The following is a 24,170-nucleotide window of genomic DNA, read 5'->3' as shown; positions in this document are numbered from 1 at the left end:
TATTATAAAAAGTTTCTACTTTCTACAGCAGAGCTGGTGACCCAGGCAGAAAGAGAATATATCAGCTTGTATCAGATATAGGTGCCTGCAATAAATACAGAAAGGTTAATATAGATACCTTTCTTTCTATTACTTGTACTCTTTCTTTTAATGTAAAATAAAGGAGTTTTTTTATATTGGAAGGCAAATGTTCACTCAGGTATCCATAGGCTGTATATAGGGTTTTGCTTTGAGATTTTAAACATTATCCTTACACTAGTACAGACAGTGAAAGGTGTTAATAAAGCTGAGTTAAATTATAAAAATAATATGTGCTTATTATTTAAAAGATTAAGCTGCACTGAATAGAAGAAATAAGTGAAACTAGTGTCCCATTGCCCATTTTCCTTACACAGGTGTTATCTTTCCTTAAAATGTAAAATTCATAGCTATTTTTAAGGTGGAAAAGTATTGAAAAGGATAAAAATTAGCCCATGATTCTACTGTGTAGGTAATTTCTAGTAACTTTAAAGGTGAAATTAATTCGGTTACGGAGTAGAAAATGCAACAGCTATGACTCCCTTCCCCAGTCCCAGTGAACAAAGCAGCCCTTTCTTAACAGGTTCACGTAATTAATTTCAGGAGAACACTGGAAATTCACTTACTTAAAAGAATTTCTCCCCCCACATTTTTCTGCAGATCTTGGTTGAAGATGGTATTTGTGATGGGGCATTTGTCTTTTGGAGGGTGGGTTTCCCAGCATTTCAAATTCCTTCCTGTGTTTGAGGAGTTCCTGGTATGTTGTGTGGATCTCCGTGAAATGCAAGGCCTGGCTCCTCCCACCACAAAAGCCAAAAAAAGGACAAATAAACTGTTTTCTTCTGCCCACACTTAGGAAATGGGCTTGTAACCCAAACATTGCTAATTGGGTGCTTTTATCTGGAGCTGATACAAAGACTTAAGTATAGTAAAGGATGTAGTGGCAGCAGTAAAACATCTTCCTCAAAACAGAAGCAGCAGTGTGCCCATTGTAGCATCTCTTCTGTGCCCAGGTGGTTCTTGGGACAAGTTTTCATCTTCTTTCTTACTTTTAAACATCCTTGGTTCCTGCCCGTTTACTGAGCCTGATTCTTCAGCCTTCCCAGCAATTGCAAGAGCTACTTGTAACATCTACTTACTTAATGCCATTACATTTCTGTTTATCAGAATGTATTGGTTTCTGTTCTTGTACTTAAGAACCCCATATTAATTTTTACCTATCTCCCCTGTTGTGCTGTAAGCTTATTGAAGATAGAAATTATCTTCATATTCCCAATATTTATCACATTATCTCTTACCTGCCACATAGTTTAGTTAAATTTGGGCTGAATTGTTAGTTCTCAGAATTAACCCTTCTTTTGTTGTTTTCAGATTGTTTTTACCATATACCTATTTGTAATAGGTGTTCTTAATATAAATGATGTGTCATTTCTTCTTTTGAAAATAGCTCTAACTTTTCAAATTCTTTATTGTTTTAAACTCACTGACCCTGAACTTTTCCACACTGCTAAAATAGTTGTGGAATACAGTTTTGACAATAGTATAAATATTAACACCAGTTTCCACTTGTAATTTCTCATGGCCATTTTAGAATTTCTTTTTTCTTTTTTTTTCTTTTTGGTTGTCAAATGGTCTTTAATTGAAATATTTTCCTCTGTAGTTGTTAACTAGCTGGGCATGCCACTGCACCACTGCTGATGGCATCTGTGATGTCATGCGTGTGACGACCGTCGGCATTGCAGCCCACAGACAGGGCAGTGGCCAAGATCTCTTTAAGGGTTCTAGAGAGTTCTATAGCTAAACAGCAGTGCTGCATCTGTCAAGCAGTGTAGGCAGGCTCATCAAAAGTGATATTTCTACTGTGCTTAATGTTTTGTTTTTGCTTGCTTCTTTCTCTTGGCAGTTCTTTGAGGGCATTGATGATAGGGCTGAGGCAGAAGACACTGCCTCAGTCTGGGCCTGTCTGTTCTGAATGGTCAGGTTCACTGTAATCCTCAGACCCTTCTGGTCAGCAGTTGCTTTGGCGATATCACCACCAACCTTTTTTGGAGACAGACCCAGGGGGTTGATCTTGGGGGCCAGGGCAGGTGTGGCGCCGACCTCCCCATCTTGATGGGGTCGAACTTTGGTGGCATGGTGGAATCAGCTGGTATCAGGTGAACCCGGATTCGGGATAACCAAAGAAAGTTGCACCTAAGCCGCCTCTGAGCCAAAAGGCAAAAGCTAATTTTAGACTATCAGTTCAGAATTTTTAAAACCATACCATCTCAGTAAAAGAAAGATAGTTTCTATGCTGGTTCCCTTGTGAAGAATATGAATCATCAGTTCTTTTTTATTAACAAATAAATATTAACACTATTCCTACCACCATATTACTTATAACAATACAAAAACATGTGGACCGTCACACCAATAAAATTGAAAGCTTTCTAGCTGCAAACTAAGTCCTTAGAAAACACCATTATTATTTTTTTAAAGCCATCTGTGGGAGAGTAATTATACTTTCACTTTACATTCCAGTATACTTTGGGTTTGACTACCAACCTTACCACTTAATAGCCTTGATAAGTAATTTAATTTCATCAAACCTCAGCTTTCTCTTCTGCAAATAGGGGTTGTAATAGTACCCAATTCATATGTCCTATCTAATTTTTAAAAGAAGTAGTGGATGTAAAATTTACAAAGCACTGCCTCATACATTCTAACTGTAAATATTTGCCATTTGTGTTTTGCGTAGACCCTTTCCTAAGAAATGCATAGTTGTGAGAGAGACTGTATGGTTTGTGAGCCATGTCTGCTGTTGTGCAGAAGCAGCCATAGATGATATGCAAACAAATTAGCATGTCTATTTTCTAGTAACACTTTATTTACAAAAACAGGGAGTAGGCTCGATTTAGCCAGTGGGTTCTTGTTTACCCACTTCTGCATGACATTGAAGTTGCAAAAACCAGGTTGTCTAATTTCTTTTCCCCTCAACTTCTTGAAATCAAAAATAATTTATATGATCAAATATAAAACTTATTTTGGGGATCAGCATTTCCAAAATAATGGTTCAAAAATCTTTATTGTTAAAAGATACTGAACTGTAAGGAAAAGCTAGGCATAGAAAGCCATGTGTGGATGGGGAAAGAGAGAGGTTGAATGAAGATCTGTTAAAGAAAAAGCATAGAATCTCTACAGTATATTTGAACCTTAGGCAAGAGACCTAGATTATTTTGAAAATCAGGAATTGTTCCTTGTAAATATGCAAAAAGGAACTAATTTAGATCCTTGCACTGAAAGGGACTTCTACAAAATCTTTCCAGCTATTGGAGGTCATCCTTCACCAAAAATGTTCCAGAATTTTTTTTCCCCAGCCCCAGTGTCAGTCCTGTAACCTGGCTTAATGTCCAACTCCAGAAGTGAAAGAGAAGGCAGTTAGCACAGTTTTCACTGGTTCATTCATAATTCATTCAGCAAATATCATTTGAGCACCTACAGTGCCTGACCCTGTATTCTGCAGCTGTGGAAATACAATAATGAATAATTCCTCGGAGAATAAGTTTTCTTCAGAACAAACAACAAATAAGATATTTGTATGGGTTCTGAATAGTTTCCCTGTTTTAATGGAGGACATGAATAAAACTTAGAAGCAACTATCCAGCTGTGTTAAGAAAACATACAACTGCATAAAAGGAAGACACTACTTGTAAGAGCCAAGAAAAAGAAAACGTCATATTTGGTTGCAGTATAGAGAAGAACCAACACCAAATCAAATTCAGGTAGAAATTTTAGTAGGTGAGTCAATACCAAATCAATCAAAATCAAAATGGAATATAATGGGAACTGAATGCTTTCTGTAAAGAGTACTTACTCATGTCAGATACAGTCCTACCTAGTAAATTAATATACCTATAGATATGGATATAACTCGGTCCTCACAACTACCCGGATAGGATTTCTTTCCATTTTATAGTTAGGAAAATAGAAATTACATAACTTACCTGAGATCCTACAGCTAAACGAAAATTAAGTAGTATAGTAGATAAAGCATTGAGATTGAACAAGATAGGGAAGAACATATAAGTTTGAACTGATAAATAGAAATAGAAGTTTTCTGAACTGAGAAGAGCCAAGATTGGAAAAAGAGGATCTTTACACTTCCGGTCAAAAATTAATAAACACAGATGAAGAGCAAGACAACATCCTAGCTAAAATTATTAACTACAGAGATTTTTTTTTAATCTGCATACTTTTGGACAAAATCATTTCAAGGAGTAAAATGGACGTACCTTTAGATTATTTTCTGTGATAGTACTGGAAGAGCATGAAACAAGCAGTTGTGTTAGGAATAAAGAAGTGAAGAAATATATTCAAGCTGCCATTCATGGAGGATGGCAACAAGAAGAATCTTAAAATAGTAGGTGGGGCAAAAGTGGGTTTATAGTTGTGAGTACATGAAACAGTTTATTCTTCTATTATTAATTATTGCACTGTTTTCCATATGAACAAAGGTAAACATACTTTTGCCCCACCCTGTATATATCCCCCTTCCCACTAGCTAGCTTCCTGCAGAGACTACATCTGAAACCTTAGGGACTGAATTATTCTTTCCCTCTTTCCTCTTTTGCATCTGCCCCCACCCCCCTTCCTTTTTCCCTCTCTACTGTCTCGTGGGTTTATTTACAGTTACAGCCTTTGGGAATGTAAACCATTGGATAAGGACATGAGAGATTTCCCAGGCTACATAAGATTTAAATTCCAACTGTGGAGCCTCAAATTATTTTCTTGCAAATGAAGCAACTTTTGATCCTATTAATCTTTTGTCCAAATTGAAATATTGTTACAACGTTTTGAATGGATTTTCTTAATTTTGGTAGTTTTTCTTTCGATAAATATACTTTGTTAAGTTATAATTTTAACTTCATGCCACCAGTCAAAATATCTTTTAAAGCTTTACTATTTTCAGTTAGAAAATATCTGTGATTGCTTTTAAACTTTCCAAAGAAGAAACATAAAGTGTGCATTTAATAAGTAAATTAATTATATAAAATAAATTTAAATCACTGAAGTAGTCATTTTGGGGAGAAAAGAGCTTAGATTAAAAGTTCTATGTAGATGTGTACGTAGATGGGGAAATATACCATAAGATTTGGAATGTGAACTTACATTTAAAATTTTTTGTCAGTAAGAAAAGGAGATGCTTGACAATTTTTATTGCTTAAAAATACTTTAAAAGTTAGGGCCCTGGCTGCTGTGGCTCAGTAGCTTGAGCGTCGGCCTGTGAGCCAAGTGTCACTGGTTCGATTCCCAGTGAGGGCACATGCCTGGGTTGTGGGCCAGGTCCCCAGTTGGGGGATGCATGAGAGGCAGCCACACAGTGATGTTTCCCTCTCTTTCTCTTTCTCCCTCCCTTCCCTTTGCTCTGAAAATAAATAAAAACAATCTAAAAAATAATAATAAAGAAACAATAGAAAATATATTTTAAAAAAATACTTAAAAAGTTATACATTACTTTGCCCTTAAAATTTTTGTAGCTCACATTTTATTTCTTTGATTTCTATTAGTTCTGTGTGATATTGTTAAGTAAATAAAAGAAAATGAACCTATAATTTGTGTGTTTTATAGAACATTGAGTGGTCCTCGGAATCCCAGAGATAGAAATACATAGTTATTTGTATTACTGTGTTAAAAGCAAAGGACTTTATTTTGGAGTTTTCCTTCTTAATATGTATGCTTTTCTATTTTTTGTTTTTTAATTTTAACCCTTTTCACTTTTTGCCTGAGTCTCAGCCATCACTACCATTCACATGTGTCTTGTAATTTTGTCAATGAAAATAACTCAATTGGGAACATGTCTGATTTGTTTTAGGTGATCATTTTGTTTAGGATCAGCCTAGGATGGATTTTAACTAGTAATAAGAAACTTTTCTTCAGAACACATATAAAGTGTTTCATGAGCATGCATTATCTTATATTTATTCAATAGGTACTCATTAAATAAGTGATTGTTACGGGTATTATTATTCATTTCTTGGAAATACATATTTACGATACTGAGAGTTTGATGCATTTGCTGTGACAGACCTTTCATGTTAACTTTGTAGAAAATATGTAGAGTAAGCAAGTTGATTTTATACTTCTCAGATCTTCCACCTTTCTTCATGCCATCCATCTGTTCTCATCTGCATTGTCAAGTTCCAGATGACGTATTAAAGTGTTGTCACCCTTGCTTGCTTTGCCCCTCAATCATAGATTATCCATTAGAATCTATCGCTGCGCTGAGCTATAACTGAATTATTGGGGACACAGAGTCAACTATATAAAATTTGTTAAGTGTAATGGTTTTGCTGCATTCTTCTATCAGTCTTGTCCAGTATTAATTTACTTGCTGTGCTACAAAATGGTCACACATATGCTAATTTAGTCTACTGTTTGTTGAGTAGCTTTTGAGGACACTGGTTTCTTGTGACAGTACAGTATGTACTTATGCCTTAGAATTCAGTTGCAGCAACGTGTACATATCTTGTAGATCAAAGGAAGAGAATTGTTTCTTTTCTCCTGAAGAATGGCTTTAAAAAAGTTCTCTGCAGAAATCAGATGACCATTTCATTTAGAAATAGTATAAAGAATGCTATCCCATCTGAATGTTTATTATTCAGAGAAACCAATATTGTGTAACAGAGTCCTGTGAGAAGCACTGAATATAGGAAGTATCCCCACTAAACTACACTTTTGAGATACATATAAAAGATTTTGTCATTAAGGGCAGGAAATCTGAAACTATTAAAAATATACCTCATATTTGTAGATATGTTTTTATTCCACATTAAGGCTATTTAGGAGAATAGTTTTAGAAAAACTATTTGAAGGTTAAAAAAAGCTGGGGAAAATCTGGTGAAAGGAAGAGTAAGACATCTAGAAAGATAGAAATACTAAGTACACTAGACTCTTCCTGAAGTATTCTGTATTTGTATTGTAGATGTTAGAGCTCCTGATGCTTCTTATCACAGAGCCCCTTAAAATAACTGTTTTTCTTCACCAGTGTGTACCGAACCTGTTGTCCCTTGTTTATCTTAAATTTCTGGAAGCTCTACTTGCAATGATAGTAAATAGCAGCCCACTAGAAGAGAATTTATTGTCTGAACCATATAAGTAGTTAGAATAATAATATCATTATAATACAGATAAAGGAAACCAAAGACCTAATGCTTGCCCTGTGTTACAAAATAAGCATAATAATAATGATGCTCTAATGGTCAACATTTAATATTATTTGCTGAGTATTTTGTCTACATTTTCTCATGTGTCATAAAAAGTTGATTTTAAAAAAGACATCATGAAAGATTGTTTTTGCAGGTGGTGTAAATAAGATATGATGAAATTCAGGTAACTTGCCCAGGTTAACTAAGGATCTGTTAGATTCCCAAAACCAATCGTATTTCATTACATGAACAGAGTACTTCTTTAAAAAATTTATTTTTTATTTACAGTTTACATTCAGTATTACTTTGTTTTAGTTTCAGATGTACAGCAAAGTGGTTGGATAATCATATACTTGACAAAGGGTTTTCTACCCTCCCCCATATTTCCAGTACCCCCCTGGCACCATACATAGTTACTACAATATCATTGACTGTATTTCCTGTGCTGTGCTTTACTTCCCTGTGACTATTTTGTGACTACCAGTTTGTTCTTAATTCCTTCCCCTTTTTCACCCAGTCTCCCAAACCCACTCCCCTCTGGCAACCATCAGTCTATTCTCTGTGTCTCTGAGTCCGCTTCAATTTTGTTTGTTTACTTTGTTTAGATTCCACATAAGTGAAACCATATGCTGCTTGTCTTTCTCTGACTGACTTATTTCACTTAGCATAGTGCTCCTTAGGTCCATCTATGCTGTTCCATGTGGTAAGATTTCATTTTTTTATGGCTGAGTGATATATTCCATTGTGTAAATGTACCACAACTTTTTTATCCACTCATCTATTGATGGGCATATGAGTTGCTTCCATATCTTGGCTACTGTAAATAACACTGCACTGAACGTACGGATGCATATATTCTTTCAGATTAGTGTTTTGTGTTACTTCAGATATATACCCAGAAGTGAAATTGCTGGGTCATAAGGCAGTTATGTATTTAATTTTTTGAGAACCCTCCATATTGTCTGCCATAATAGTGGCACCAATTTGCATTCCCACCAATAACGTAACAGGGTTCTCTTTTCTCCACATCCTCACCAACACTTGTGTGTTCATTTATTGATGATAGCCATTCTGACCGGTGTGATAGTTTTCATTTGCATCTCTGAAGATTAGTGACATTGAGCACATCTTTTCATATGTCTATTGGCCATCTGGATGTCCTCTTTGGAGAAACGTCTATTCAGGTTCTCTGCCCATTTTTAACTGGATTTTTTTTTTTTTTTTTTTTTGGTGTTGAACTATATGAGTTCTTTATAAATTTTGGATATTAACCCCTTATCAGATGTATTATTGGCGAACATCTTCTCCCATTCAGTAGGTTGTTTTCTTGCTTTGTTGATGGTTTCCTTTGCTGTGCAAATTTTTTTAGTTTACTATAGTCTCATTTGTTTTTTCTTTTGTTTTCCTTGCCCACAGAAATAGATCAGAAAAAATATTGCTAAGAGAATGTCCGAGATTTTACTACCTATGTTTTCTTCTAGGAGTGTTATGGTTTTGAGTATTACATTTAAGGATCTAATCCATTTTGAGTTTATTCTTGTATATGTGTAGGAAGACGGTCTAGTTTGTTCTCTTCTCTCTCTTTTTCTTTTTCTTTTTTCTTTTTTTTTTTTGCATGAACATGAGTACTTTTTAAAAGATTGAGCAGGTAGAGCCCTGGCCAGTTTGGCTTAGTTGGTTGGAACATTGTCCCATGACCAAAAGGTTGCATTTTGATTTCCGGTCAGGACACACGCCTAGATTGTGGGTTCCATCCATGGTTGGGGCACGTATGGGAGGCAGCTGGTTGGTGCTCCTCTCTCACATCCATGTTTCTCTCCCTTCCTCTCTCTCAGCAATGAAAAAATGTACTCGGGTGAAAATTTTTTAAAAAAAGAAAGATTGAACAGGTAGAGGAGGAATGGAGTTTGAATTTTTGTTTGCATGACTTAGCACAAACCTATTGTCAAAAGAAACTTTTGGAACCTCAGTAATCATAGTCCAGCTCACACTGAGTGTGTTGCAGCTGTTGCTTGACCAGATGAACTCTGTCCTTTTTGTTCTCTTCTGTATTTCTACCACTTGAGTAATGTCTAGCTCATAGTGGGAGCTCATAAATGTTTGTTGAGTGAATGACTGACCAAATAAATGATTGGTTAGTGAAGAATTAAGATCTAGAGCTGTGTATATGAGAATAATAATAGAAAGAGCTTGCATTTATTCTCTATCCAGAAGGCAAATCAAGATCAGATTAAGCAATATCAGTTCGACATGAAAGTCTTTGGTAGGCAAAGAAGATTGTCCAAAGTCTGAACAGGAAAAAAAGGGTGTTAGTTGAGACAGAGACTAAGTGAACCAGTTCACCTTTATCTTGGCATTAGCAAACTGGCAGAAAAGAGGTCTCAGTGGGGGAGGTGTAACATCGTCATAGGCTTTACTCTCGTCACCCAGTACTTAAGGGTGTTTGTGTTCTTAGGTGCTGTTAACTACTTGTGTAGTACAAACGACAAGGAAATCAAATAAAAAAGATGCCAGGCCTCTGAGTTAGTCACTTACAAATGTGGTTCATCATATCAAGCTTCAAAATTTAACTTAAATCATTATAAGACCTCTCTGCCCTTGACACAGAATGTTGCTGATTATTTTCTTCCTAATTTGTTATTCAAGAGGAAGCAATCAGATTATTATGCAATACCACCAAAGCTAGATAACAGTTTGCCAGTTCTGTTTAAGATGAAAGATGAATTCAGCAATTAGTTTAGCTTCTAGACTTTGACCCAAAATATTAAGACTAATTTTTAAAAAGAAGCTTGGAAATTTTCTGCAGTTAGTCATGAAAGTACTGTATGTTGTTTTTCTTTTGTTTTCATTCTAATATTCATTTTTGTAGGGATATATTTTGAATACTATTAGGTTTGGGAATAATTATTCTATTGGAAAGAGTAATGGAGTAAATATGTATGTATATATGTGTGTGTACATATATATACTTTTATATTATGAATATTGGGTTTTTTCCTCAAGCATTAAAAACTGTTAAATGCACTTTTTATACTGGTTTTTATAAAACTAGAAAAATAGATCTTTGAATTTGAATTCAGATTCTGAGGTTAGTGTTCTTTGGAAGGAAGGTAAATTAGATGGTGTTTCTATACTGAAGTTTTTGAAGGACTTTTAAATTTGTAAAAATCATCACTATGAAAAGTTATCAGAATTAGTATACTGAAATTTTTTTTATCATTGCAAGATGTAGGCAAAATTATAAATGTATTCAAAATCTAATGTAAAGTAAAAGAACTATGGTAGACTTTAAAAAGTCACGTAATTTCGTATTAATTTTAACTATAAAAAGCTTACATGGTTTTTTAGTGTTGACTATCTGTAAGTAATATTCTTACCTTTAATATAATATTTTTATCTTTATTTTCAAAGTCTAATATCGAGTTTCTCTTTGCTCCCATCAGTAATTTAGGACATTTAGTATTGGTTTGGTTGTGTATGTGCTGTGTATTGTGTGTTTTTGTTTGTTGTTATTTTTGTTACTTATTCCTTTGGGTTTTCTGTTCTGTGTTGTGCTTGTGCTAAAGCTTTTGGTATTTTCAGTTTTATTGCATTAGGTTTAGAGAATGGGTTACATAAGGTTTTAAACTTTCGAATGTATTGAGATTTTCTTTGATCAGTTATGAAGTTTTGTTAATATTCAGTGGAAGTAGAAGGCGTAGTTTCCATGGAGTCCAAAGTTTGATATATATTAATCTAGTCTCATTAATCAAGCCTGCAGTATCCTCAAATGGAAATTATAATGATAGTCCCTTACTACACTGTCTTTTTTCTTTCTCTTTTTTTCTTTTTTCTTTTTTTGGCTATTCTTCAGATACAGATTCATAACTAACACATTCGTAAAATGTAAAATGGACATTTTTCTCCATTTACTTTTTTTGCTTTCAATTCTACTTTGTCATATATTAATATTACGTTATTAGTTTTGTTTAGCTCTATGTGCCTGATATATTTTTGCCCATTCTTTTATCTTTTTCACATTTCCTTGTTTCACTTAGTTTTAGGTGTTGAATAGCAGCTTCTGGTTGGATAGTTGCTGTGTTTTGTTGTTCACAAAATCTAAGGTTCTTTATCTTGAAATTTCATACATAGTTCACATTATTGTCATAAATGATCATTTAAAATTTTCTGCTTTTATACCTTGAATTTATTTTGTCTAAAGTTTCATTTTATCCCCAAACCCCCCCCCGCCTTTTTTTTTTTTTTTTTTTAGCTTTAGGGATTTATTTTCTTGGGTTTTTTCCCGCATCACTTGGAGGTATTGATCTTTTTTAGGTCTACTAGACCTTAAATTTCATCAGGAAAAAATGTTTGAGTTTAAGTTTTGCTAAGTTAACAAATAAGCAATAGCCTTTGGTTTTAGTTTTTCAGTACAAAAATATCTGAGTTGCTTTAACTGATTATAAAAGCAATGCATGCTCATTTAAAAATATATATATTATTGAAATTCAGAAAGGCAAAGTATTCTCATAATCCTGTTGTCTAAAAATGACTGCTAACAAATTTGTTCTATACATTCTTTGAAATTTTATGATTTTATATATATATATATGCATATGCTTCTTCTAAGTTAAAATTTGGGGCAAGTTACCTTCTCTGTGCCTCTGTTTCCTTGTACAGTAATAGTAGCATTAGCCTCCTAAAGCTTTTGTGATAATTAATAAATTGACATCTGGAAAGTACTTACAACAGTGCCTGGCACATGATAAGCAGTCAAGGAGTATAAGCTATTTTTATTTTTATTTTAACTGATCCTACGTAGTATTTCATAGAGGATATGTCATCATTCATGTAAAAGCCTTCAGCATTCAGTATTTTGCATAAATTTGTCACTTAATAAGACCCAATGTCTGACAGAATCTAATACGGTTTTTATGTCCTCACCTACTTTTTATTTTTAAGAGAATTTTTATAAAAGTTTATTTGAACCAAACTGACAACATATGCTGGGAGCAAGATCTCAAATGCTCCCCACTGCTTTTTGTTTTATATAACTGCATGATTACATATGCTTGTTAAATTGTGTTATCTCCTCCCTCAAGACTTATTTTTGACATCTACATTTTTAAACCATATTTGCTTAAGTAAAGGCTCGCTTTACTTTTCATCATTAATTCTTTTATGCCCAACCTCCTCATTCTGTGTCCTGATTTTGACTTCATAGCTTTTGCTTCACTAGAGCCACCGTTCTCAAAGGACTGTAGATCTCTTGGGGCCCTGGAGACCTTTTCAAGACGTCAGTGAACTTCATACTCTGTTACATTAAAATCTACCAGTCCAAGTACACTTTGAATGGATCTATTATTCATTCATGATTTCCAAACTATTTCTATACTATATTAAGACTTTTATTTGTTCTTTTCACTGTGATGGCACTCCTACTGATGGTACAAAAGCAAAAGCGAGGCAAACCTTTGTGAAACAAAGCAGGGACACCCAACAGCACAACTGCTAGTCGTCGTGAACTTAACCCCCACTTGTGTGCGGTTAAAAAATCTGCCGGATTCACTTCCGAATGCCCTTGATGAAGCTACTGAAAATTCACTTTTGTTACAATAATGCAGTACGTTCCTTTAATATTCTGTTTGAAGAAACGGAAAGTGTTCATAAAGCACGTCTGCAGTGGCTGCAGTGAGCTGGCTGCCCTTGTATTTTATTACATTTTTTTGGAATACAATTTTTATCTGAAAAGAAAAACAACTTGATAAACAGTAAGTTCGGTTATTCAGACTTGAATGTTTGGCTGACATTTTCTTAAAAATGAATTTAGTGGACCTGTTGGTTCATGGAAAGCAACTGATTCTTTATATTTCCAATGGTAAACTTCGAGTTTTCAAGACAAAATTCAATTTTGGAACATTTATATCTGCCATTTTGAGCCTGACAGCTTTCCGGTACATACGGGCCTTTGTGGTGATATTAGAAATGATATCAATGAATGTGATTGTTTTGATATTGTATTAAAGAAATTTTTCAACATCTGGAAGGTTCATAACTCCATAAACCAATGTTTTCTAAATGACCAGTGCATAACGTCACAAAATCTTGCATGGGTGAAAGGTCCATTCAAAGTGCAAGTAGACTGATAGGTTTTAGTTAACAGAGTATGAAGTTCATTGATAGTTAAGGTTCCTCACTGCAAATAACCTTTAACGAACTGCCACCTACTGAGTTTTGGGGTAGTGTCAAAGAAGAATATTCATAAATAACTGGGAAACTGCTAAAAATGTTTTACCTGTTCAACTAAATACCTGTGGGAAGCCAAATTTTCTTTCTACAGGTCAGCCAAAACAAATTGAATGTGGAAGCAGATATGAGAATCCAGTACTCTTCCATTAAAACAAACATTAAAAAGATTTGGGAAAAAAAAAATAATACAGGGCCACGTTCCCACCTTTCTGGAGGAACATACAGTTATTATTTTTAAAACGCTTAGTTATGTTAACATGTAATTATTTTTTATTTCTAACTGAATTGATAAATATTTAAAAGATTTTCTACTTTAATTCCTAATTTCATAAATACCCACAGATATAACCCATATAAATAAAAAAAAAACTCTGGGATCCTTAGACTGAAATGTTAGAGAACTGTTGCACTAGAAGTCTTGAGGTGCTCTTCGCAGCCCCCTCCCACCCTCCACGCAGTGTGGGTGGTGGTTTCTGATTTGCTGATACTCCAGACTGCCTTGACATATGAATAATGATTATTGTGAAATGCACAAATCCTAATTTATTCTTTTCAAATTGTAGATCAGATTCTCCATCTTCTGCCTACCTCCAGCATGTGTAAAGGATCATACCTGATCCCCAAGCTCCAAACATCATTACTATAAGATAAATTTCTCTCTCTTGTCTTCTGAAATTCAGTGTTGCAGGAGACCAGGGTAATTTAATTTTCTTTAGCAGTAATGTCTTTTTTACTTTTTCTTTCGTTTTTGCTTGCTTCACCCTTGTAAAGCAAATTCTGAAGCTGTATTAATGGGTGGATATCTCCTGATTTTCATATGTAATACAATGAGCTTCTACAATGTGCAGGCTCAGGTCTTTGTTGAGTTCAAAGTTTACTTTTATAACGATTTGTTTCATTTGTTCTGGTTACGTCTCATTTATAGGTTTGAACTTCACACTCGTTATAATAATGATCCTTTTTTAATCATTTTATTTTTTTATCGCCTCACTATTCTGGGAGGTTTGTTCTCAATTCTTTATTTAATTGGGTTTTCTAATTTGAGTAGTGTTACCCAACTCTGCAGACTTTGGTGCACATTTTAATTTTGCAACTGCAGTTTTAATCTCCTTGCTATATTTTACTTTCTCAGCCTGCTAGCTCCCTTTTCCGATCAGCCTGCATCTCATTTTATTCACTTTTATGTGTTTGCCTGTTCCCTTCTTCAGATAACTTCTTCATAGAAACCATGTCTTTTGGATTCCATTTTCATCGTGCTGTAAATGCTTTCTAAAATTGTTTCTTGAGTTTTCAGTTTAATATTTCAGTTTAAAATTTCCAAATTTCATCTAATGCACGTGTTACTTTTTCAGTGTGTGTGTGGTAGTGGGATTGTTTGTAACACTTACCAAGGGAGTGCTTAGAAATAAGTCCTGCTATACTAATTTTCTTTATTACAGTTCCTAGATTGTTAGATAAAGAGAAACCTCAAGCACTGCATTCAGATTTGGATGTTTTAATTTTATGCTTGGGGGGAATGATGGGAAAGGATGATTCGAGGAGAGTATAATGAACTAAATTCAAGACTGTTTGAATGGTAGTACCCAAGTACACTACCTCTTTATATAAGGAAGAGGGAAGTTTCCTGAACACTGATGGGACTCATCCTTCAGTCTTTCTTATTTAATTATTTTAGAAATACCTTAGGTGATGATGATGAAGATAGGTGAGGTGCAGCTGGAGGTGGGGTGGGGAGGATAAGGACTAACAAATTCCTTTTAATAAGAATCTGGAAAGTACTTGGAGCCTGGAAAAATAAAATGAACATTATAAGATAAAATTTAATACAATTAATATGGTGGTCCTACATATATACTTGGCCCTGGCTGGTTTAGCTCAGTGGATTGAGAGTCGGCCTGCGAGCTAAGTGTCGCTGGTTCGATCTTCCAGTCAGGGCACATCAGAGAAGGAAAACTCTGACTCCAAAAAACCTCCGCTGCCTTGCGGCATACCTCTTCAGGGGAAAGGCTAAGGGAGTAAACCCTGACAGAAAATCCGGAGCCGGAGTCCCTAAGGCGGTTTGACGTTGTAGTCAACACCGGCAACTCCTGCGGCGCACCTGAAGCCAAGCTGTATTGACTCCGTCTTTCCCTTGGACCCTTCAGCTGCGAAGAGAGGGGGGGTCTGCTGCATGGGCAACAGCAGACCCTCCATATCACCCTGCCCAGGCTCTGTAGCTTCAGCGTCATCGCAAGATGTCGATTCAACACGGGAGGAGACAGATACGATGTCACTCCCGAGTTGGACTGCACAGCCATTCTCAGCGGTGCAGATAGACTCTTAAGAAGCTACACCATCGTCTCTCGAGACGGACGGCTGCCGACGAGGCAGCAAATTCGTTAAGTTAGACCATCCTATTTTATTCCAAGTAAATAGCTTAGTGCATAATTTATGGTAGGCTCAGTAAATGTTTGCTAAATTAAATCTAATCGTAAATAACGTGTCTTTCTGATGCTGTATTTCTCTTTTTAAATTAATACCTAGTTTTGTTAGTAAAACAACTCAGAGTAATAAAAATTGACTTTGAAAGGTATGTACATAATCTTTTTTCCATTGTTCATATACTAATCTTCCTGCTTGATTCCACCTTGTGTGGAAAATTAAGTAGGCTGTAGCGGCCATATTCAACATCTATTTTGTTCTTATAGCCAGAAGTACAGAGAAACCTATTTTCTTGGTCTAGAATGTAAGAGTGGGATGGGGGAACAATTGTAGGCTGACACCATCACCAGATGTGTTTAGCCCATAAAAGTAAAGGGCACGAAAACTAACTGTGAAAGACTTCAGAGGATATCTTCTCCAGTCACTGATTTTTCAGCAAGGAAATGAGGTCTGCCAAGCTTGTGGGCAGTGGCAGGGTTTGACAGAGCCAAGGGCTCTGTCTGGTGTTCTTTTTACTCACTATTTAACACACTGACTGCCACACTAGAAAAGAGAGTTTTCCCTGAAGCCACGATGTTTTATCACAAAAATAGAATAAAAACATTGAAAGTAAAATATTTCTTTGTGATTTGATGAAAAAGTAATGGGAAAACCTAGAAACGGTTCATAAAAGAAGTGTTTTTCTTTTATGTCAGATTTAATGAAATATAAAGGTTAAAATAAATGGAAAGTTAATTAGCTTCTATTCATTTGATCCACATTTTTTTTTTTTAATTTCCAGTATTAACAATAACACCATCAGTAAGTAAGATTTTCACGAACCATCTGCAGGGTTTTATCCATGAGGCCACTCTTCACGTAGTATGCATGTGCTAGCATGGGAGCGTGAATTGCCTGTGCACCACGAGGTACACAAGGTAAAGTGACATGTGGATTGTGTATGCTTCTCAAGGCTCCCAGCTGAAAACTGGGGTGAGTTAAATATAGCTCACATGACAGTTAACGTGTTAATACCACTTCTCTGCATAAAAGTAGAACTTAAGTAGGCAGTGAAAGGTAAGTAAGACTTAGATACCTAGGAAAATGCATTCTCATAGAGGAGAGGGTTACTAATGTCTCAGGGGTCATGGCCCCCTTTGAGATTTAATGAAAAATGACAAGGATTCTACCTAGAAAATTATACATATACAAAAGAATTTATAGACTCTGAAAGTTGATTCATAGATTGTCTAGTGGTCTGTAGATCTCAAGAGGAAAGGTACAAATCAGTAATTATCATACTGTATCATGGCATCAGAAAGAGATGAGACAGAATTAGATCTTAGAGTATTGTGCTCTTTAATGGTCAGCTGTGTTTCTTCCTAGGAGGTGCTGTATAAGCCATAGAGTAAACATGGACCAGATTCTATGGGCAGTCAGGAGGGGGAGCACTAGCTATGGATTTTGGATTGTGGCTTTTATATTAAAACAAACAACACATATATGTACATATGATACATATTCATGCAGATATATTTATATGAATTTTTAACTGGCTGTGTAAGGTTCTACTTTCAGATTCAGGGAAGCATATATTTTTTCTTCTTGTTATTTGGAGTACTTCTATGAAAAAGTTTGAGAAGTACTGGGTAGGGAAAATAGCCCTGCAGGCTATTTTATATTTTGTGAGTGAGATATATAGCAATTAATGCTTTGTCAAACTAGTTTATCAGTGAAGAGTATATGTTTTTGTGGGCAGAGACCCTCTATCCCACTTTTTTTGTCCTTAGTGTGCACAGAACAAGGCTAGGAACCTGGTTTCTCAGTATATACTAGTTGCTTCATTGATATTAAAGATAGAACTAGACCATTATACCAGTAAGTTGCTTGGCAAATAGGAGAATTTATTGGTATAACACTGAGGCTTTTGGTTATTTATTACCCAAGAAATGAAATATGACTAGCTTTCTCAAATGCCAATAATGCCATTTAATTTTCCAAAAGTTGAAAAACTTGTCCAGTGTCCAGACCTAAAATATCATGCTTTGGCATTGGAATAAAGCATAGTATAATAATTAGATTCTACCCCCAATATTGACCTCACCAACTTATTGATATAATCTAGTCATGCATTATCACTCCTTTTTCTTCTTTTAATTCTAAGAATAATTCCGGTTAGGACTGGTGAAGACTCGGAGGAGCTAATCTTGAGTTGTTAGAAAATAGAGTAATCTAATGACTCTTACTGGGTTCCATTTGATTTACAATTTCACATGGACATTCTCCTTCCCACAATAATCTAAACCCCCTTCTTATTTGAGAGGTGCAGAGAGCATGGTCACCACAGTGGTTGTGGGTAGATTGTATTTAAACTCACCAGGAAATATGAGGTAATATTTCATATCGGCAGTATGACATGTATATTCGTCGTCGGCAGCCGTCCGTCTCGAGAGACGATGGTGTAGCTTCTTAAGAGTCTATCTGCACCGCTGAGAATGGCTGTGCAGTCCGACTCGGGAGTGACATGGTATCTGTCTCCTCCCGTGTTGAATCGACATCTTGTGATGACGCTGAAGCTACAGAGCCTGGGCAGGGTAATATGGAGGGTCCGCTGTTGCCCATGCAGCAGACCCCCCACTCTCTTCGCAGCTGAAGGGTCCAAGGGAAAGACGGAGTCGATACAGCTTGGGTTCAGGTGCGCCGCAGGAGTTGCCGGTGTTGACTACAACGTCAAACCGCCTTAGGGACTCCGGCTCCGGATTTTCTGTCGGGGTTTACTCCCTTAGCCTTTCCCCTGAAGAGGTATGCCGCAAGGCAGCAGAGGTTTTTTGGAGTCAGAGTTTTCCTTCTCTGATGTACCCTGACTGGAAGATCGAACCAGCGACACTTAGCTCGCAGGCCGACGCTCAATCCACTGAGCTAAACCAGCCAGGGCAGACATGTATATTACATATATGGAATAAACCATATTTAGAGAAAATAGCTTCAAAACAACTTACAAGAAAAATATGGTAAAAATACAAATTTAATATAATAAAAAACTATGTTCTATATTCAACGACCGACAGACAGGGTTCATGCTGCAATGAAAGGAAGGAGAGTAAAGTGAAACTGGATAAATTATTCTTGCTAAAAGGAAAAGGTGAAGCTAGAATAGGCCTGGATGTGATGACAAGTTAGGTTTGTCAGCCTGCTTTACCTCAATTGTATATGGCAGATAGGAGCTGTGTGCAGTTATTTGTGACCTTCCTGGTAATTCACACACGCATCATGGTAAGAATGTTATTACAGCCAGATTCTGTGGCACATGTTACTGCATGATGTCTTTAAAAACTATTTTATAAACTTGATCTCTACGAAAGTATTATTCCCTAAAAATTCTATAATCAAGGTATTTCTATGTAGCTATTATTACAAGACTGTATAAAGACAACGAAATCTATCAACTGAGTTCTATATGATGACAATCTGAAATGATAATTAAGATTCCAAAAATTTGTTTTCAAAAGATCCGATTGAAGTGGATGAGTCAGGACAGGAAACTGCGAAGACCGGGCAGAGAGTAGGAGGAAAATTACAAAAATGTGACGTCACCGAAGCCTATAGAAAAGTGTTTAAAAAAGGAGGGAGTAGTCACCCTTGTCACTAGTCACAATCAGGAGGTCATTGACCTCAGCAAAAATGGTTGTGGTAGGGTGTTCAGGGTGAAGTCCGATTAGAATGGAAGGTGAGAAATTGGAGATAGCAACTACTTACAATGTTTTTTTAGAAAGTTTAGCCTTGAAGGGAGAGGAAAGAGAACAGTAGCTCAAAGGTGGATGTCAGGGCCAAAGAGAGGTTCTTGTGTTGCTGTTTGCTTTTTTAGTGGAAGAGTTGTGAACAGCATATGCTGATGAGAAGGAACCAGCAGAGCTGGAAAGGTTGAAAACACAGGCAAGAAAATGGATAAACAAAGGAGTAATCTTTCTAAGAAAACAAGAAAGGATAGTGTCCAAAACATACAGGTGAGAGGTTGGCTTTCAGTGTGAGAGGATTTGTCAGTGGCAGGAAGGAATGGTAGAGAGAAGTTCCTGAGGGAGTTCGTGAATCTGCTGAGAAAGACAGTGTAGGAGGAGGTAGAAAAGTTGAAGGTTTATAAATAGTGGAAGAGATTTAAATAGTCTCCATGGAAAGTGAAAGAGCAGGATGAAAAGGAAAACATGGTTAGATTGTCATGGAATGACATTGTGCAGAACACAAAATTAGGATTAGATTTTTCTCAGTAACTGGTAACGTTTCATGAAGTTAGAATCAAGATTACAGAGCAGGTGTTAACTTCCTCTCTGGTGATAGCACTAAGGCCTAGCATACGGTGGAGGGTGGGGAGGAAGGAACTAGACAGAGCACCACCTTCCTTTCCTATTGCACCACCACTGCTCACGCTACTGTGTGTCCAGACTGCGGAAAACCTGGTAAAATTGTCATTCAGACTCCCGACATGTTGGTAAACATATCACTGCTCTCAAGTTACTACTGCTGTTAGTAGATTACAAATGCCTTACCCATGTTCGGTGGAAATGGAAGCTGTCATGTATGACTTACGTCCAAGTCTGTTGCTAGAGCAACGTAACCATTTGTTCAGTCAAAAAGCTTCTGTAACATAAATGTTTACTATGGGTCACAAACAATACAAAGCACTGGGAGATGCTATTATAAATACTATTTTTAGTTTTGACTTGCAGTTATTCATTGCTAGTATAAAATGCAGTTGATTTTTGTATATTAATCTGTACTGCAGCATTGCTAAAATTACTTAATAGTTCTGGGGAGCTTTCTGCTAGATGCCTTTGGATTTTCTACATAGACCATCATGTCATTTGCAAAGATAGTTTTACTTCTTCCTTTTCAAAATGGATGCCTTTATGTTTCTTTCCTGATTGTGCTGGAACCTCCAGTTCAACATTGACTAAGGGTGGTAAAAATAGATACCTTTTCCCTGGTTTTTAGGGGAAAAGCATTCAATCTTTCACCAGTTAAGTATGATGTTAGTTCTAGATTTTTTGTAGAAAGCCCTTATTAGGCCAAGGATATTTCCTTCTTTTTGTACTTTACTGAGTTTCTAGCAGGAATGGATGTTGAATTTTATCAGTTGCTGCTTCGTCTACTCAAATAATCCTATGTTTTGTTCTTTTTTATAATAGTTTGTTAAAATGGCAGATTATGTTGACTGACTTTTCAGATATTTAACCAACTCTGTATTCCCGGGATGAATCTGACTTGGTCGTGGTATATTAATTATCCTTTTTATATACTGTTGGGTTCAGTTTACTAAAATTTTGTTCAGAATTTGCATTTGTGATTTAAATCTGTCTGAGGGGTTCTTTTCTGGGAATGTCTTTGTCCTGTTTTAGAATCAGAATAGTGCTGACCTCATAGAATGCGTTGGATGCTTTCTATTTTCTGGAGTAATATCTAGAATTTATATTACTTTTTTTCTTAAAAGTTTGGTAAGATTTAGCAGTGTTGCCATCTGGGGCTTAGGAGTTTGTGAGTGTGTGTGTGTCTTCACTCTTTTATTTTTTTAATGATAACTGGCTAGAAATTTAGCTTTTGATTTCTACCATTTTTCTCTTTTCCATTTCATTGGTTCCTGCTCTGACTTTTATTCTTTTCTCTCCTGCTTACTTTGGATTTAAGTTGTTTTTAAATAGACTATCTTTTAGAGCATTTTTAGGTTCACAGCAATATGGGGCAGAAAATGCAGAGGTTTCCATATACCTTTTCCCCCTAGTTTCTGAAAGTGAAAGTAAAAAGATCATTTATTTGAGACCCTTCTCTTTTCCAATACAGGCATTTAGTACTATGGATTTTACATAAGTACTGCTTTTGCTCAGGCCCTACAGAAAACGATCCTTTCTTCCCTGTCAGTAACAAAAAGCCCTTCCAGTGGTGTCATTTTTTGTCTGCTGGAGTGAGAATTATAAAGTCAATGTCTGCAGGGCTAAAGAAAAACGTTTCAACACAAAGCTCCGTTTTGTATGCATTTTGCATATTTGTACTAAGGGAAGGAAGCTGTTAAGATATTTCGACTCAGGAAAATATCTTTTTGGCAAAGGTATCCTGTTGCAGAAATACACTGCAGGTATTTCTTTGCTTTGTTTCACTAAAGAGACCTATCCAGTTAATATTAATAATGGAAAGGAAGTCTTAATAATGAAAGTTAAACTACTTTTATCTGTGAATCATTTAAGCAATATCTATCTTCACTTCAGAGCTCTATATTTCTGCAGTTGTGAATAAAGACTAAGGTGGTATACTGACTTGCCCTTACTACTTAAATCTGTTTTTAAATATAAAGTATATTACATGAAGTCATATCTTTGTTTATATTTCAACTGTTAATGCAGAAACCTGTCTTAACCCAAGTTTGAATAGTCTTAAACTTAGTATAAAAACGTCAGGGATCCTCAGAAACCACAGTTAATCTTTTGCATTTTACCTTGGGTCAGGCACTCTGTTACATACTTTGCATGAAGTATCTCCTTTAATGATATACTAAAACCCTGTGAGATGAGTTTTCATTCCCAGTTTACAGATAAGGAAACTAAGGTTTAGAAAATAGCCTGACAAGAGGCGGAGTTAGTTACTAGGGTAACGCAGCCTCCAGTGACCTTAGCCCATTGTACACCTTCCTTCTGTGTCCATATAGAGTGTGCGTGCAAGGACAGCTCACCGTGGCTCTAAAATGACAGAGCTCTGGATGTCTCAGTTCAGGATATGCTTTGATGAGTCGACCAAAAAAAATAAATTTTCAGACATTTTGCTACTACGTAAAATCTAAATCTTTTCCTTAAGATGAAAGGGGAAATACTGAATTGGAGACAATGTGGGTGGTAGTTTTTGGAGTTAGATCTCCACTCTGTTACTGAGCCTCATTAAAAAGTTATTTAACCTCATTCAGCATTACTTTTCATATGTTAAGTGGACGTTTTCTCCTTTTAGGGTTAAAGATAAGAGATAATGCATGTAGCACAGGGCCAAACCTGTTGTAGCTGGTCAGCAGAGATGGTAATTATTTTTATGAGTGTTAGAATCTCCTTTGATCCTCAGTGAATGAGGACTGATTTTTGAGGCCTTAAGTTCATTTTTCTGATACTATGCCCACCCTGTCCATCACCAAGATTGTTACGTTCTTCAGAACAGTACATGCGTAACACTGAGTTCCTTTCCTTCATAGCAGTTACAGTTTGAAATGCATTTAAACATGTGATTACACTAGACGTATGATAAGCTCCATGCAGTCAGAAGCCATGTCTGATTTTGCTCACCATTGTCCACTGTGTACAGTGCCTGCCATACAGTAGGACTTCTGTGAATGTTGAATGAATGAATGAAATTAATTTTTAATAGCTAATACTGATTACCTTGTGATAATGATGTCTGACTCAATTAGTGATAATTTCTTTGAAGAATTAAAATACATACAATATAAGGTAAGTGTCAGTATTTGAACTCACAAGTCTCATGTGGCCACCTCTTGACATTATGCTGATTGAAGTTAGAAATGGAACAACTTATTACATTTAGCATTATTGCATATTGTTTTCAGCTTGACAGATTATGGTTTGAGTTACTGTAATACTGTGTGCTAACTGCTGTACTGTGAAGAATTTCATTTCAGTGTTTTGGTTACTTTGCAAGAAATGCAATCATTTCATGACTCTTGGAGCTTTAAGAAAGTAAAAGGATCAAGTACCTTCCCTCCTTCAATCTACAATCCATATAAATATTGTGTTCGTTTGACTTTTTTTAAAAGGGAGAAGATGTCAACCGGACACTAGAGGGTGGAAGGAAACCTCTTCATTATGCGGCAGATTGTGGTCAGCTTGAAATACTGGAATTCTTGCTGCTGAAAGGAGCAGATATTAATGTATGTAAAGAACATTGTCCTTCTAGAAAAAATAATCCCTGATGTATGTTTTGTGTGATTATCTTATATAGATGTGCAAAATAGTTATTGTGGAAATCTCATTTTAAAAAATACAGTCTGAAATTATACCAGAATTTCTGTAACTTAGAAATCTCTAGTTGGGGATTTTTAATAATAAGCAGAACAAACTAACTTGTAAGCTGAGGGTCAGGATGTTTCCCCCTTGACTGTTGATTCTCAAGTTCTATCGCAACTTCAGAGTTAGCACGACTTGTAGGTAGCCGATGGAGCTTAGGACTCTGCAGTCACATGGTAAAATCTAAAATGCATTTCTGGACCAAGGTCAGTAGGCAAGTGGTCAGACAGCAGAAATCATTTTCTAATTCTTGCCTTTTGTGGCTTCTGCATTTCAGAGTTTTAGAAAAATGTTT

The 24,170-nt window shown here is 35.9% G+C and overlaps 1 protein-coding gene across 2 annotated transcripts in view; it reads left to right on the top strand.

Annotated features, from left to right (window-relative positions):
• MTPN (myotrophin) overlaps positions 1-24,170 on the top strand; it is a 50,182-nt gene that overhangs the window by 6,776 nt on the left and 19,236 nt on the right. For both annotated transcript variants that reach the window (XM_090287556.1, XM_090287557.1), the window contains exon 2: positions 23,626-23,739. In XM_090287556.1, coding sequence (XP_090143682.1) covers positions 23,626-23,739 — 114 coding nt within the window. The remainder of the gene's footprint in view (positions 1-23,625; positions 23,740-24,170) is intronic.

This window comes from Furipterus horrens, unplaced genomic scaffold (assembly GCF_987537825.1).
Source record: "Furipterus horrens unplaced genomic scaffold, mFurHor1.1.pri manual_scaffold_9, whole genome shotgun sequence".
Classification (NCBI taxonomy): domain Eukaryota; kingdom Metazoa; phylum Chordata; class Mammalia; order Chiroptera; family Furipteridae; genus Furipterus; species Furipterus horrens.
The sequence above is the reverse complement of the archived record's forward strand: the minus strand, read 5'-3'. Positions and strand labels throughout refer to the sequence as shown.